The sequence below is a fragment of the Diorhabda sublineata genome, chromosome X (genome assembly GCF_026230105.1).
Source record: "Diorhabda sublineata isolate icDioSubl1.1 chromosome X, icDioSubl1.1, whole genome shotgun sequence".
Classification (NCBI taxonomy): Eukaryota; Metazoa; Arthropoda; class Insecta; order Coleoptera; family Chrysomelidae; genus Diorhabda; species Diorhabda sublineata.
In genome coordinates this window covers 12816326-12832745 of record NC_079485.1, presented here as the reverse complement: position 1 = coordinate 12832745, position 16420 = coordinate 12816326, and the positions used below count along the sequence as shown (strand labels likewise).

Genomic DNA, 16420 nt, shown 5'->3' with positions numbered 1-16420 from the left:
TACACATTTACATTCAGCAAATGTTCTGAGCGATACGAATCCAGAAGTGCTAGCAGTTTTAAGCTCAGGATATGATTTATTGGAAAATCTATCCAAAGTTGGAAAAAAAGGAAATTTGACCAGACCTGATAGCTTTGATGGTTTTTCTCTCACCATTAACTTCGTTAAACAATTTGCAAGTGATCAAAAAAATGAAGGTTTCAATTATTTATTCACAGGCAGACTAATTCAAATTCCACTTGAAAATCAATTTTCTGTTTATCGTCAAAGAGGAGGGTATAACAGAAACCCAACAGTGAAAGCATTTCGAGCTGCATTTAAAATAAATATTGTCGCCAGAAGACAATGAAATACTCGCTTCATTAAATGTTAAAGAAGAATCATCATCCGAACAAACGAATTCATCCACCAATTCACCACCAAACTGTAAAGTCAGTTTAGAAGCTTATGATGACATAAACAGTGGACAAGAGCTTCTTATATTCTATAAAAATTATTATTTAAATGATAAGTGTGCATTGAAAACTCCAACAACATTATTGAAAAACTTCACCATAATAGTATTTAATAGCTTCGACAAAAATATAGGGAAAATTTCAGATAATAAAATAATATTAAATTTGAAAAAGAAAATTGTTGGAAAAATAGAAAAAATTTTTTCCAAGTGGTATGCAACAAATGCAATCTGTTGTAGGCATAGGCAATACATTTTCAATTTATTACTGCGAACGCAGATTTTCAAATATTGTAAAACTTTTTCATTAAAAACTAGACAAACTAAAAAAAATGATGAATCATCATTCATCATTTTCAGTTTCAAAATACTATACCAAAGCTTTTTAACAGGATTAGCGTGGTGAGGAAAATAGGAAAATTATCACACTAAATGGTATATTTTATATTCAATCAGATATGGTTCATTATTTCTTCTTCTGCATTTATATGAAATAGCGTCTCTATATTTCCCAATATATATTTCTGTTATTGACATCTAAATGTTGTCACTCTATATTGAAAAGTTTGGTTATGTTGGTTATGAAGTTTATTGATTTATGAAAAGAATGGCGGTTATCCATATGTTATCGTTGTCAATTTTTTTTGTGTTACTATTTACTTTTAATTTAACATGCTGTGAAGTAAAAAAGTTTCCACTTTTAATGCCTAATGTATATCCAGCTAGAGTGAGTAATTTTTATATACCATTATTATTTAATTTCACTTTAATATTAGGTGTTTAATTCCAAATTTAAAACTCTTGTTACAAATCTTATTCTGAAGAGAAAGACTATATCATCAAATATCATAGAATTAGTATTGTTACTATTCATTTCAATTTCAATGTCAGTAATGGTAAATTCAAATTCAATTTTTCTAATATTTTATTTCTAAATTATTTTCAACAATTATTTCTGGAATATTATTTAATATCATACTATGAATTGAAATTGGATTTGATATATCTAGGAAATACCTTTTTGGCTTATCCCTCTGCCTTTTCATGCATTCAATTTCATGTTTTTTTTATAAAATCTATATTTTCAAATAGTGTATTTTAAGTCACCTGTATAGTGTGCTATCATTATTTAAATTACATTCAAATAATTAATGGAACATATGGAGAACCCATCCAGTTAATAATATTTTTGATAATAAACAATAGAAATTCAATATTAGTAGTGTGGGTTGTAACAACTGATTAAATGATATGATTAATTATGATTTATTATTTTAATGAAGAAAGAATTTCTCACTCTCCATCAGCAACCTTTTAGTCCTCAATTGTCTAGCAATTAACAGTGTTAATTTCTCACTCTTTTGTTATTCTCCTGATATATGGACAATGGACATTTGAAATTATTGAAAAAGTATATGATTTACAGGGCAGATAAAATAGGTAGTAAAATGATTTGAGAATATAATGTCTAGTTATACAATTTTTTGGGTAATCCCATAAATAAATTTCTGAAATACATCATCTGACTTTGTTAGATAAAATAGAAATTGAAATTTAAGCATCAATCTCATAAAAATTACTAGTTTGCTCTGCACCTGAGCTTACAAGTACTAAAATCCAATTACTTCTGATCTATCGTCTGAAATTTGTCTATTATTTTCAGCCTGACTTATACATTTGCACACCCGTTCGAATTGTTGATGATAAAACATTTTATATAGGTGAGTGATTGAATTAAATGTGATCAATGAATTTATCTTTACAGTAAATAGTGTAACCTTATAATTAATTGTCCCATACAAAAATAACATCATAACATTTTATTTGAATTAAATTGAAATTAATTTCAATGGTTGAATATGTATTTATAAATATATTTTAATGTGATTTTATCATATATAGATATAACAGTTCCAGGGATATTTTTCTTTTGTTTGCAGCAGAAGGCATTTGTGTCATGTGTTTTACAAAATTGATTTTTTACCATCTTTACTTGGGTATGAAGTTTTATAAATCTACATATTGTTATCATTTAATGAATTTCTGTTGTAACTAACAGTTGCAGTAAAACTACCAATATGAATTCCAAATTGTCAAATGGTACAGTTCATACATTATTTGTTTGCCTGTTTAAATTTTAAAAATTTATTTTTTCTATTTTTTAGTGGGATTTGAACCCAATGCTACAATGCACGTTGCTCATCATATGTTACTTTTTGGATGTGGTCATCCTGGATCTAATAAAGAAATATGGTAATAATAACAATTTGCAATTATGTTTTTATGGAATCATTTTTATTTTAGGGATTGTGGAGAAATGTCAGCAGCTGACTCATATAGCACTTTGAAAAAGGCTCCCCCATGCAGAGACGGTAACCACGTAAGACATTTCTATAAATTTTGTAAAACTGAAATTTGTTGTAATCTATGTTAATTTCATATATGGAACATAAAAATCATATCACTATATATTTATTTATTTGCAGTAACACTAACATATTTTTGAAGATAAGAATAGTTGATTTTGTTTTTATTAGGTTTTGTATGCTTGGGCAAGAAATGCAAAATCATTAACATTACCAGATGATGTTGGTTTCCAAGTTGGAAAAGGAACTGGTATACAGTATTTGGTTCTGCAAGTTCATTACACCAAACCATTTCCAGGTAATTTTGTTATTTGAAGCTTATTTCATCTAAATGCTCAAGGGGCGCTTCTCTTCTCTCATCAAATTTATTAAGTTTTATACAACATTTATTATCCTAATAACTTGTTCTTCCACTTATGTAACTGAATTTTCTCTAATTTGCTTTAATTTTCACTATTTTACTGATTTAAATAAAAAATTGTAGATGCTAAACTATAACAATATTGCCACATTCAAGCTATGTCGCCACCTATTATCTTTATTCATATTATGTTCTATACTATTCACCTTACTATTTCAAAATGTAAACATTATCTGGAAACTGTATTTTACAATCTTGTTTTAATATATGTACAGCTACAATTTCAAGATGGCGGATATTCTGAGCTAATTTGGCAAATATGCCAATATAAAGCCTCAATTTAAAAACCTTTTATTTACAGAGGGACAGACTGATAATTCTGGATTGTTTCTAATGTATACAGAAGAACCGTAAGTACCCTATGCATGGTGCTTCTGTTTCTATCACTGTTGTGACTAAAATTTGGTTTTCCTCTTACACTGGCACAATCTCATATTAATGTTATGCAGGCACTTTCACAATGTGAGCATATTATTTCTATACCTCCTTCAACTCTTTCGTTCAAAAAAGGAGAAATTTGAGAATTCTCATATATTTACCTTCTATATTAAATGGAATATACAGTAGCTATACTAATGTTGATAAAAGTCATTTTAGTAGAGAAATTCTGCTAATTTGGATAATAATTGTATCAGAAACGATTTCGTTAGAGCATTTTTTATGAGGTTGGAACAAGTCATTCAAAACCTTTTCTAATTCAAATTCTATCCTTTTTAACTTGCAACAATGCTTAAGATTTTATTTAACTTACTTATTCACAATTTTATTAAATTTATTTATTAGATCAAATACGGTGGTGGTTTTTGATATAAAGAATTCTGGATTTAATTGTAAGTTAATGAAATTCGAATATATTTAGATCCATTTTAGTGACGATTTCTCACATTCTGTATTTACTTTTGTCGTCCAGCACTGGACTTTTCGTGCCTCATTATACCTTTTATAATAGTTCATTATTGTCGATCTGGTAAGCGACATCCCCGTATTAAAAAAGAATATCTCTAATTATTCCCAGGTTTTTTATTGAGAAGGACATAATACAATAAGGCATAATCAAGAAGAATAAATAAAAGGAATAGATAAACATAAAATCTAATTTGAGTTTAGGAAATTATTGAATTCTGACTTTTATTATTGTGAAATGTTATTTTTATAATATATTGAATAGAATCATTGATGAAGTTATGAGAATAAGATTTCTTGTAGAGAAAGTCTGAAACGAATGTAACAATTCAGTCTCATATAAAATATGTATTAAATTACCTTTTTTTCTCAAATTTCTTTCTTTGTCACAATATTGTTCAGTTACATTTTTTTGATCCTTAAAATATTTGATTTCAAATTGTATATACATTGTTTTTTTTTGGTTCGGTATAAAAATGGGTACCACAAAGTAGACTTGAGTACTTTCAACACATCCCTATTACAAGAAATTTAATAATGACAGATTAGTGTATTGTTATGTTCAGTCCATCTTTGCCCCTCCCCTTACTTGAAAAAAAATTGGTTGGGATATTGACATTGATTTGGTAATGAGGCAGCACTTCATCTTGCTGGAATTACGTCAGGGTTTTTGAAACTTCTAGTTTTGCTTTATTACGATTATTACTGAAATAATCGCTACCGCAGTCCCTTTCACTCCCAGTACTATACTGATTATTTAAAAACAACAGGTGAACTTATCAGCTGTTCCAAGTAGCTTTCTGTGTATCCAATCCTGCTTCATCCTCATATATAAATCGATAGAAATTTAATTGCCAATTGGTCCTTTCTTTGATTTTGATATTATGTCTTTCATAAATAAAATTATTGGAATTTATCATGCATTATTCTACAAATTACTACGTTAATGTTTTGTTACAGTAAAATTTTAATTATAAAAGTATCTTAATGTAAACTATTTATATGTTTCAATTCTACTGGGTAAATATTCAATTTTTGTAGTCAGAGTAAACTAGCAGGAGTGCTGCTATTAGGTGTAGGAGGAATAATTCCACCAAAAAGCCAAACTTATATGGAGACCGCCTGTGAAATTGAAGAAAACAAAGTTATACATCCCTTCGCATACAGAACACATACGCATACTTTGGGTAAGTTGCTTGATAATATGTTTTATTATAAAAAAATTGAAGTAATTGCATTTGATGATATTATACCAGCATAATTTTGTTGCTATGATTCATATAAATACTGATACCCATTTTTGAGGTAAATTTGTATGTTACAAGTAATTATTCATGTTTACCTAGGGAGAGTAGTTTCTGGATATAGAGTTACAAGAGATGAAACTGGAGAAGATCATTGGTCTTTATTGGGCAAACGAGATCCTCTGACACCTCAGATGTTCTACCCGATATTTGATAGTACCCCAATTAAATATGGAGATCGTTTGGTAAGTCCTTTTTTGGCTTCAGAATAACAATTTTCAAGTTTGGTTTTTATAATTAAAAGTTTTCTAAACTGGTGTTTGTATGATAACAGGAAATAATTATATTTTCTTGCGGATGTTGTGACGAACCATTTGATAGGTTGTGTGGGTTTGCATAATCCATACTTAATGTAGTATTTTCAAGCCATAGAGATTAAGATTTTTTCATTGGGTTATCTCTGAAAACCAGATGAAATACTGTGTTTTCAGAGATAACAGGAAATTGGGATTGTAAGTCATGTTTAGGAATTGGGAAATATTATTGTTTATTGGTTTTATATAAACATGTTGGAGTAGAGGGTTAATATCGCCACATTATGAGGGGGATTAGATCGTCCCTCTCTAGAATTTATGATTTCTATTTGCTTTTAAGAAGAGTTAAAGAATAACGTTGGTTGTTCGGTATGTTCTTTGTGAAAACTGGTAACTGGACAAATAACTCCAAAAATTTGTCGTTGTGAGTGATGTTTACAAAAAGTCACAAAATGAAATAATAAATGTAAGTTACATGTAGTATTGTTAAATAGTGTTGATACAAATTGTATTTATCGTTGTCATATTGCTGAGAAACTATAATATTTTCAACCATTTGCTTCTTACTATAAAATATTCTTGGATAATTTGATTATACTAATATCTAAAATATTTTAAGTGTGATATTTCAAATTTATTCATTATATAGCTCAAAATATTTTCTTTTGAAAACTATACAATAGTAAAAAACGATTAAAACTGCTTCAATTAGAGTTTTTTTTAGGCTGCTAGATGTACAATGGATAGTTCAAATAGGAACAGATATACACAAGTTGGGTATGTATATGTAATACTATTGTTAAATTTTTGGTAACACTGGTTAATTTATAGTTACGTATTTCCATACTTTTAATTAACCTTGTAATTACACAAGACGTTGAAATTCAACTTCTACATGTTATCTAATTAGAAAACTCATAAGTTACGCATATATTATGATTTTCTTCCACACAATTCTTCACACTATGTGCCTCAATAGGCATTCATTGTGTTTAAGTAAAATCCAGTCTTTTTATTTGTGATTATAATTAGCAACATTTAAATTTAAATGACTTTATTGTATTGTTATTGTTGTTATTTGAAGGTTTCAGATGAAGTGACATCTAAAATACAAACCTTTTTCAGATTGGAATGTAGCTTTTCTTGCTAAAGAGCTGGAACCCAACACATGTTTTGATGACCTATAGCTCAATTTAAGTGTTTAAAATAGTAAAATCACCTACGGAACATACTGTTTACACTACGACGTCGATAACTTAGTTATGAAAACGCGCGTCAGATAGTGTTGGTGCAGTGGTAGTGTAAACAGTGTATTCAGTATCAATATTACCAACGGTTCCAGAAATTCAAACTAGTAAAATCAATTGTCAGTAAATTCATTTTGAGAATAGATCATTGATAGATCCCATATATCATGAATATCAAAATAAAAATAAAATCATGATAGGAATCTGTTTTAACATGAATTTATTTTTTCTTAGTTTTTACATATCAAAAATATGTAGCAATCATCAATAAAATTATTCATAGTTGTATCAAAATCTACTAAATAGAGTTATATAATTTTTGGTCTTTTTTTATTCTCTTTTTCGTGTATTACATACATACATTTTTGAATCTTTATAATTAAATTTATTTTTCTTTGATATTTCGTGGTTCATTAATGCAGCTTAATTTTTTTATCATATATAGCTGTACTTCCAAGTATCAAATGCAGTATACATTTCTTGATGCCTTTAATAAATTCATCAAAGTATTCAGTTCACTTTAGAAATTGAAAACAAAATGAATTTTTTGGAAATGACACAAATTAAAATCAACAACATGGTTTGGAAGATATCTAAATTATAAATCATGCCATCCTAAATCACAAAAAACAGCGTCATTTTAGGATTAACAGATAGAACTTTAAAACTTTAACTTCTTCTGAATATAACTTATCATTTCCTTGTACAAACCATCTGATGATGACCTCTTAGTCTATTTTCTAAATACTGAGGTCATCAATACCATAAAAAATAGAATTGCATTAACGAACCATGGAATATCAAAAAAACATAAATTCAATTATAAAGATTCAAAAATTCTTGTAACAGAATCTAATATAGGAAAAATAGAATTTTTAGAAATGGTTCACATTTATAAGAACTAAAAAGCTGTAAATGATAAATAATTTAAGTGAAATTTATAGCTCTATTTTGGAAATTCTAATAAAACTACATATAATTTGATTAAGTACTGAGATTGAGATGTAAGGACTAAGGAAAAATTAATTTTTCTTGTTAAAACAAAATTCTAGTTTGATTTTATTCTTATTTTGATATTCGCGATCAATATAAATACGCAAATTTTAAGTGTCGTTATCATATTTTGATAAAGACTTGAAGAAAAAGTTGATACGTCAATTTTATCTATCTTTAAAAATTATTTAAAAAACTAATTTTGAAACAGAATAAACCTAAAATCAAGAAGATTTAGAAACATACACATATCAAAAGGTCTAAGAAATAAGAAATTGAAGAAGTTTATGTATGATACAAGGATTCGAGCTATTTTGTTAAAATAAAACTAATCTGTGAATGTAACACTACGTGTATTTATTAAAACATGTTAACCAAAGCTCCGTATTAGAATCGATTCTTTTAAGTACAAAACATTGGCCTAAACCCCCCATGCCTGTTGACCCAATAATTGCAATTTTTAATTAACTCTTACAAAGGTGGTGGCATAGCTATGAAATAAATATATAATTGATTACCTATATAATACAATTTATATATACATATATATATATATATATATATATATATATATATATATATATATTTTAATTTCTTAGACCTTTTGATATATTAATGCATCTAAATTTTCTTGATTTTAGGTCTCTTCTGATTTAAAATTAGTTATCGGTATCGTAGAAACCCAAGGTTTCTACAATACATATTGCTGAGTATCAAGTTTAAAGTTTATTTATTTATTATGTTATAATACACCTCATTAGTTCTTGTGACAAATATGGTGTAATAAGTGACAATAACCTCAAAACAATTTATGTATAATGAAAGAAAATTATATATATTTTTTGTTAACCACTATAAAACAGCTTTGAGGCTCATGAATGAATGTATTATTGTAATCTTATTTTTTACTTTTTAGCCCTACTAATAACGATGAGATGTGTAATTTTTATATCATGTACTATGTGAAAAATGATACACCTTTAACTAGAAAATATTGTACCACCGTTGGACCTCCATACTACAGATGGGCTTTGGACAAAGAAAACGATTTAAATAATATTCCAGACGAAGAAGCATCTACATTGGACTAGATTATAATTTAGACTGTTCACTAAGACTTCCCCTAATCCTTTGAGAGAATCTAATTAGTATTTTTATATAATTTGAATGACACACAAATGAGACATTTCATCATAACATAATTTAGGATATTGCAATGAAACAATCATTTTGACTTTCTATACTTACTTCAATTCAGTACAACCGACAGTTTTCCTCCATTGTTTGGTAACTTTACATGTGTGAAGAAGAGAATATCAGTCTATAATACCTGTCTTCTGATCTTTCATACTCCCAAAAGAAAGTACCTACTCTTGAATGTTTAGCATTTTCAACCATGTATTTTTTGTATAAATAAATCCTAGCAGATTTCCTCTACTCAGTGTGCCTTTACTTTATGTACGTGAATTCCACATATGTGTATATGTGATAGTTTTCCAGCTCTAAATGAATCTCAATAAATTTTTCAAGATTTTTGGTCACTCTTCTTATTACCATTTATTACTAATTTTTGTGTATTCATCAAGATTTTTATTTTTGTATAAAGAAAAGGTATGCTGGAGTTTCTAAAGACATGGAGTAGATGCTTTTGGTGTTGAACTGATTTGATGTGATATAAACAAATTTCAAGTTGTAGGTAAAACACTGCAATGATGACAAACTTTTAATTCAAATGGTGTCTGTTATGTGTGTCAAATAATGAATAATATTGACCAATTATTTAGTTACTTTGAAACTTTTCTGACTTTACTTACTGGAACTTTATCTTTAATGCTGAAGGCTCGAAGTTTAAATAACGCTTTTTATCACAACCTGACAGTATAATTTTAGGACTTTCAAAACCATTAATGTAATAAGTGTTTATATATATATATATATATATATATATATATATATATATATATATATATATATATATATATATATATATATAAATAAACACTGGATACTTTCACACAATTCAATATGAAATTTCAGCTCCAATAACATTTATAATTATTAAAAATATATTTTGTTTGTAGACACATAGAATACACCACATTCCAGTACCAGTATTCGCTAGCACTACTAATTGCACACTAATAGAATAGTATGAATTTATAGTAGAAGAAGTTCCATCCATTTTTGTATTAAAAAATGCTTAGTTTCAGTTATTAGAAGGACTAGTGTATTTTTTTCGACTATTTGCTATGAGAAACAGGTAAGAAATAAAACCTGAACGACTAGAATTCGCAAAACATCAACCAAAAAAATTTCATAATTACACTGTCTGATGCGCATTATAATAACAAAGTTAACATCTTCAGAGTCTTCAATTTACTTTACGATAACTTGGTTATCAGAACGCGTGTCGATATTGATGTAGTGGTAGTTAATAGTCTGTTCAGTTTGAATATCACCCACGGCTCAAGTAATTCAAACTCCAACAAATGCTAATCAAAGATAACAAAAGAAAAAACTTGCAAACTAACATATACATATAAAAAAATACAGGTTTATAACTGTTAGAATATAAACCGGGCGCTATCATTTATTAGCAATTAGTCTGAGCAATGTATGTACCTATAATACAGAATTCTGATGGCAGTTTATTCGTTATCCAATTAAAAAAATATAAATAAATAACTGGAGGTCACTTAATTCAAGTCATACTTCATTACAGATTTTCTTTTCTATAGAAATAATATCAAATCGATAGAGACAGAAATTAATTTAATTTTTGAGCAAAATGTCCTGAAAAAACAATTAATTGCTTATTGCTCAAAGGTTTCAAAGTTCCTCTTGAAAAGTTGGAAATATATTTACATAGTGATCTAAAAGATAAATTAAAAATGACATTTTCATAATTTCATGTGAGATTTTGCCAATATGTTCTATACTTTAGTCGTGTCAATCATTTTGTATGAAAAACTGATCTGAATACATAATAATTAAGAGTTGAAACAATTTGAAGCATGTTGCCAAAATTTGAATTGTCTATTATTTATAATTTGGGTAATAAATAATTAGAGTTTGCTTTCAGGATAATTTTAATAATATTGAAGTGTAATATTTGAAGAAACTTCCTGTTCTCATTGTTACCACTACCTTCTATATACAATTACAGTTTTTTACTATCTGAAGTAGGGTATGATTTTATTTGAAATTATAATTTGTGATAGACTTCAAACAAGCTAAAAATTGATACATGATTAATTTGAGAATTTTCATTTGGAGAAGGCATTTCCTATTTCACACTATCATGAAATGATGCATAACAAGGGGGTTGTTCTTGATCTGCATTTTTTCTCTCAACCAGTAGAGTTGTATTCATAGTCTCATAGTATCTTATGCAGAAAATGAAGCTTGTGTTATTTTACTATAATGTTTGTCACAATTCTTCGGTCAATTATTAAATTTGTCGATGGTATTTCAACTAAGGAACCTGAATCAAATGACACTTCATAATTCTTGAATGTATCCATAGTGCTCAACCAAGTGACCTTTATTTGGTGTTCTACTTTTATGTTTCAACCAGAATTATGTTAGGTGCTAAGGGGCTTGTAGTATTTTGAGGCAGAGGGAATATGGCTAGTTTCAGAAATATTAGGAAAAGTACATAGAGAATAAAATAGTGATTATATTTATAATACTGTATTTGTGTATAAGTTTTATGGTAGCATTGTGAAAGTCAAAATTTCATTTAAAATTATAAATTATGGGAAATATTTACAGGTTTATTATATTTTGTCTTTTATTCTAAAATGAATGTATCTTCATTTTATGTAGTACGTACCTTTATACTAATTGTACGTGTCTTATAGGATTGACATAATTTTTTAATTATTGTAAATTTGTGAATTTAGTGGTAATATATAACTGCGAAGGTGCGTGTTATTTTTAAAATGAGGATTTAATGCATTTATTTATTTAAAATGAGAGTATATAGGGAGAACCTATTCAGTTGTGATGTTTCTTTGTATATTTTTGTTTTTGTAACAATCTCCATCCTTAATTTTATTTATTCTTTATTAGTTAAATACCAATATTGAAATTTCATTTTTTTTATATATTGATAGGAATTTTGGCCAATGGTGTTTTTATTTAGCAAAAAGTTCTATGTACTTAATATATTCGTTGTCCGATAAATGTGATAGGAATTATGGATCTTAAAACATTTTTTATGCCATTTGGGAAATTTTAAATTACAGTCATAAGGATGTTTTTGATAATGTGCATTAGCATTATCAAAACATCCTTATTTTAAAAACGATACAGAATGTTGTAGCTATGTGATTTATAGCAAGAAAAGTGTATTGCTCGAGATCGGTTTTTTAAAAGAAAAAAAAAGAATCTACAACATAAAAAAATTCCCTCTCTCTTCCTTTTTTTCAGTAATATTCTGGAATGTTTTTGTATTTTTAAAATGCAGTTATTCTTTGGTTCATTTTACATATTTTTTGCGCACAAATCAGGAAGTTTAACATCATATCAGTAATAGACTATTTTGCGTTGAATATCATATCAGTAGTAGACTATTTTGCGTTAGTCTTTTATGCTGTGAAACTTTTAGTCAATCGTACTTAATCATGAGTGAATATAGCTAAAAATATATAAAAACCAGTATTAAATTTATTGATGTTAAGTTTTTCATACATTTTATTTATCGTGTTGGTAACTATTGTGTTAACATGTTCAAAATGAAAGTAAATGTACAAATGACAAATATGTATATTCTACTAATATTACAAATAAAAGTGACTTGTGAGATGAGCAGGTAAATTGGGTATATTCTCAACTTTTTTAATAAGTTTACTGATTTAAAATTATCTTTACAGAAGAATTTTCATGGAATTGCTGCCGATGAATCAAATTAACTGAGAAATTAGACAGAAATTATTGTATTCAGGAATAATTACCAATTTTGATTTAAAATTATATAAAACTAATCTAATCGATTATAATATATACAATTAATACAAAAAGGAGTCTTGTTTTTGGATATTTACTTTCCTAACGACATTTAAATGGCAGTACATAAATAGTTCCTTACTTTGTTCCAGTTACTGTACATACATCTGCTCTGCTATATGTGGTAGTGTGACTGTTCATAATTATTATTGTTTGCATAGTTATTAGATATATATAAAAAATTTCCCAAGATAGATTCGGTTTTTTTTTTGGTCTAAACATCAAATCTAATTTAATTGCAAAATACCTTATGTAATACTATAACTTGTAATTCTCACATGATTTTTTATTTGTACATATTTTCGCCAAATATATTAATGGTAACAGAGTGTGTCACTCCTTCATTATACCTCATTATGATTTGAAATAGCCAGTTTGGGAACTCATAATGTATATTGTTATTAGCTTTTTAAATTATAAACTACATCTGAGTGACTCGTTCTGTATAAATTCAAGTACTTTGTTATTTTCGAGATTTTTGCTTCATTTTGGTCATGTCAAATAATAAGAACCTAATTGTAAAGAATTTACGCTATACAGAAACAGAGAAATATAAAATATTGTATATAAGATTCTATTTTTAATTGGAATATATTATTTTCTTTGAGGACTCAAGTCTTTGATTCTATTAGCAAAAATTTAACTACTCAGAGGAACCATTCAAAAGTGTTTTATACTTTTAGTTATTATGACTAAAATTAATCAAATTCATCTAAAATTCGGAAACTCAGTATTTCCTGGTATGGACTTCAGAAAATAGATCTTAATTGTCTGTTTATTTTAAGCGTGATCCATAAAGAATAGTACAGATAACAAGCACCAACCAAAGGATGCTTCTCTAAAATTTTACCTGATTAAGAAATATGGAGTGCTGGAGTTGAAAGTTTCTACCACACCATATAATTTCAAGAAACCAAAAAAGCTTTTCAAACTCAATTTCTAAATACAGATTACAATTTTTTAGTCAGCATATAGCATTAAAATCTGTCAGTTATAGGACACGACGAAATGTGTAAGTTTTGAGACTAAATACAAAGTTTGGATTAAAATTGTCCAATCAGTAACCTTAGCCAACATTTTTTTCAAATTTAAAGGTATGTCGTGTGTAAGGTCATTAAAATGCTTGTGATAAATGGAATCTCACCATATCTTTTTTTCTTCTTATGTGGTTAATGGGAAATGAGAAAGCAATACATATGTTTCTAGTGCTAACGACGGGCGATTTAACGTAGCAGCTGTTGAAACTACCTTCCAATCTCTACTTTCTAGGTTTCCAGGTGTTGGTAAAATCTAATATTCTGAATTCTTGGTTATCTTTAATTCTGTATGTGATTTTATTAAAAAGAGGCGACCTTGGGTAGTCAGAACACTTAGTGGTATTGATTTTCCATGTTTAAAACTAAAACCTACCATCAAGATTCGTTGGAATCGATGATTCAATCAATCTAATACATAAAATAAGTTTCATTCAAGTTATTGTTGAGTAGTGAACTTCATTTTTTATTCTAAGTTATTTTTTCTTAATGAATATATTTTGGTCCAGTTGTTAGTACAGAAAATTGAATTTAAATGTCTAGTTTATTGGTTCGTGTATTGAAATTTTTTAGTGTTCATTTATTAAACAATTGTATTGTCAGAGAAACAGCTTAGCAAAGTCTTATTTTTTTTGGAATGTGGGTATAAATGGGTATACAAAGTGAAGTTTGTACTTTATTCAATTCAAAATATCCGGAAAATCACATTTCACAGGGTAATATTACTAAGATTCTGTAGACTTTCAAAACATAGTACAGTGAAAGAATTGTCTAGAATTGGCCTGCCATATCTCTAGGCAAAGATGAAAAATATATTATATCATGAAATCAATTTACGTGAACTAATATTTTGATTTTTAATTTGATTTCCTTTCTGTTTTTTTTATTGTTAAACATAATGGCTGAAGAAATAAATAGTCCTAAGCAAAAACAGCTTCGATATCTAAAATAGGTGTAATTAAAGAATTAATTAACAGATTAAATTTAAATCATTTGTGTTTGAATGAATTTGATGAAGTTTGGGATAAAATAGAACTTCTAACACCTGGACAAGTCGGCGATAATGACAGATCAGATTTTGAAAATTACTTTTTTGCAATAACGGCAAAGGCAGAACTATTAATAAATAATTTTTATTAAAGTTCATATACTCCACAATCCAATTCGACGAAGAATGAGAATAACATTGTTGACTTGCCAACAATAACATTGCCAATATTTAATTCATAATAAAGATTCATTGAGCCCAATTATTATATATTCAATAATTATTTACTAAATATGTTGGATATGTACAACTTTGTAAAAGAGAGGTGCCAAATGCTATAAAAGCTTGCAAATGATTAGCTTAAAATATTGCAATCACGTAACATAAATTTAAGTGTTAGCTAGTCATAGTCTTGTGACAATGTTCGGAATGAAATGTTACTTTGCCTAAAACCTCTCTAGCGCTAGTCTATAAAAGATGTTCCTCTTACTCAAAAGTAATAGTATATATTTTAAGGTTTATGAATAATCTTCAAATAAATAATGAAAGGAGAGAAATAGTTATCATAGTAACGGAGTTAAATCAAGCACTGGTTTTTCTTGTAAGATTTGTCTAAATAGTTTTCCCGTGGAATATAATTGTTTCATAAAAAGGAAATATTTGTCTTCCATAGTAGACTCTTATCATTAAGTCCATTTTTAAATGATGAAATTTTACGTGTAGGTGGTATAATAACTATTGCTTACTTTTGAAAAGAAGCATTAAATAATTTTACCATGACATCATATATTTACTGACTTAATTCTAGAACACGAACATAAGAGATTATTTTATTGCGGTGTTCAATTCTGTCATTTGCTGTTCGTGAACCGTTTTGGCCACTGTCTGCCCATAATACTTGTAAAAAATCCTTCATTGTTGTATTACATGTTTCAAAGCAACAGGTAATTATTTAATGTGCAATTTACCTGGGCAACCAGTTTCTTATTTATCCCAATGTACGGGTAGATTTCAGAGGCCCATTTTTCATGAAAGATGGAAAATTTCGACATCCTTTAATCACGAAAGTATATCGTCATTTATATGAGCAGTAAAGCTATAAATTAAGAATTAGTTACTTTCTTGACTACACAGACTGTTCTAAAAACGTTACTTCCACTTCATTATGTTTTCCAAGCACTAACATATCATCTACGTATAATAAAATCCATACTTTTTCATTACAGTCATTACAACAATTAAATTTTGACTGTTCAAACTTATTCTTTACAGTAAAAACATTACGTATCGTTCCAAACTTATGGTGCCTTTTTGAGTCTGTACAGTACTCTGTTTTATTGTAATATATTTAATTTGACTCTTGACCCTAATGGTGGTAGATATCCTGGCAATTGGTGAAGAAACTGGGTTAAATCAATCTTTTCCTTTTGTCACAGTTCTGGATTT

General features: G+C 27.7%; 1 protein-coding gene across 1 annotated transcript; it reads left to right on the top strand.

Annotated features, from left to right (window-relative positions):
- The first annotated feature begins 661 nt into the window (after positions 1-661).
- Positions 662-13556, top strand: LOC130451134 (peptidylglycine alpha-hydroxylating monooxygenase). Its single transcript, XM_056789952.1, has 10 exons — positions 662-1181; positions 2118-2175; positions 2620-2707; positions 2759-2834; positions 2992-3118; positions 3543-3591; positions 5186-5331; positions 5491-5633; positions 6427-6479; positions 8859-13556. The coding sequence occupies exons 1-10, from the start codon at positions 1053-1055 to the stop codon at positions 9031-9033; spliced, it is 1044 nt and encodes a 347-aa protein (XP_056645930.1). The 5' UTR covers positions 662-1052; the 3' UTR covers positions 9034-13556.
- The last annotated feature ends 2864 nt before the right edge of the window (positions 13557-16420 follow it).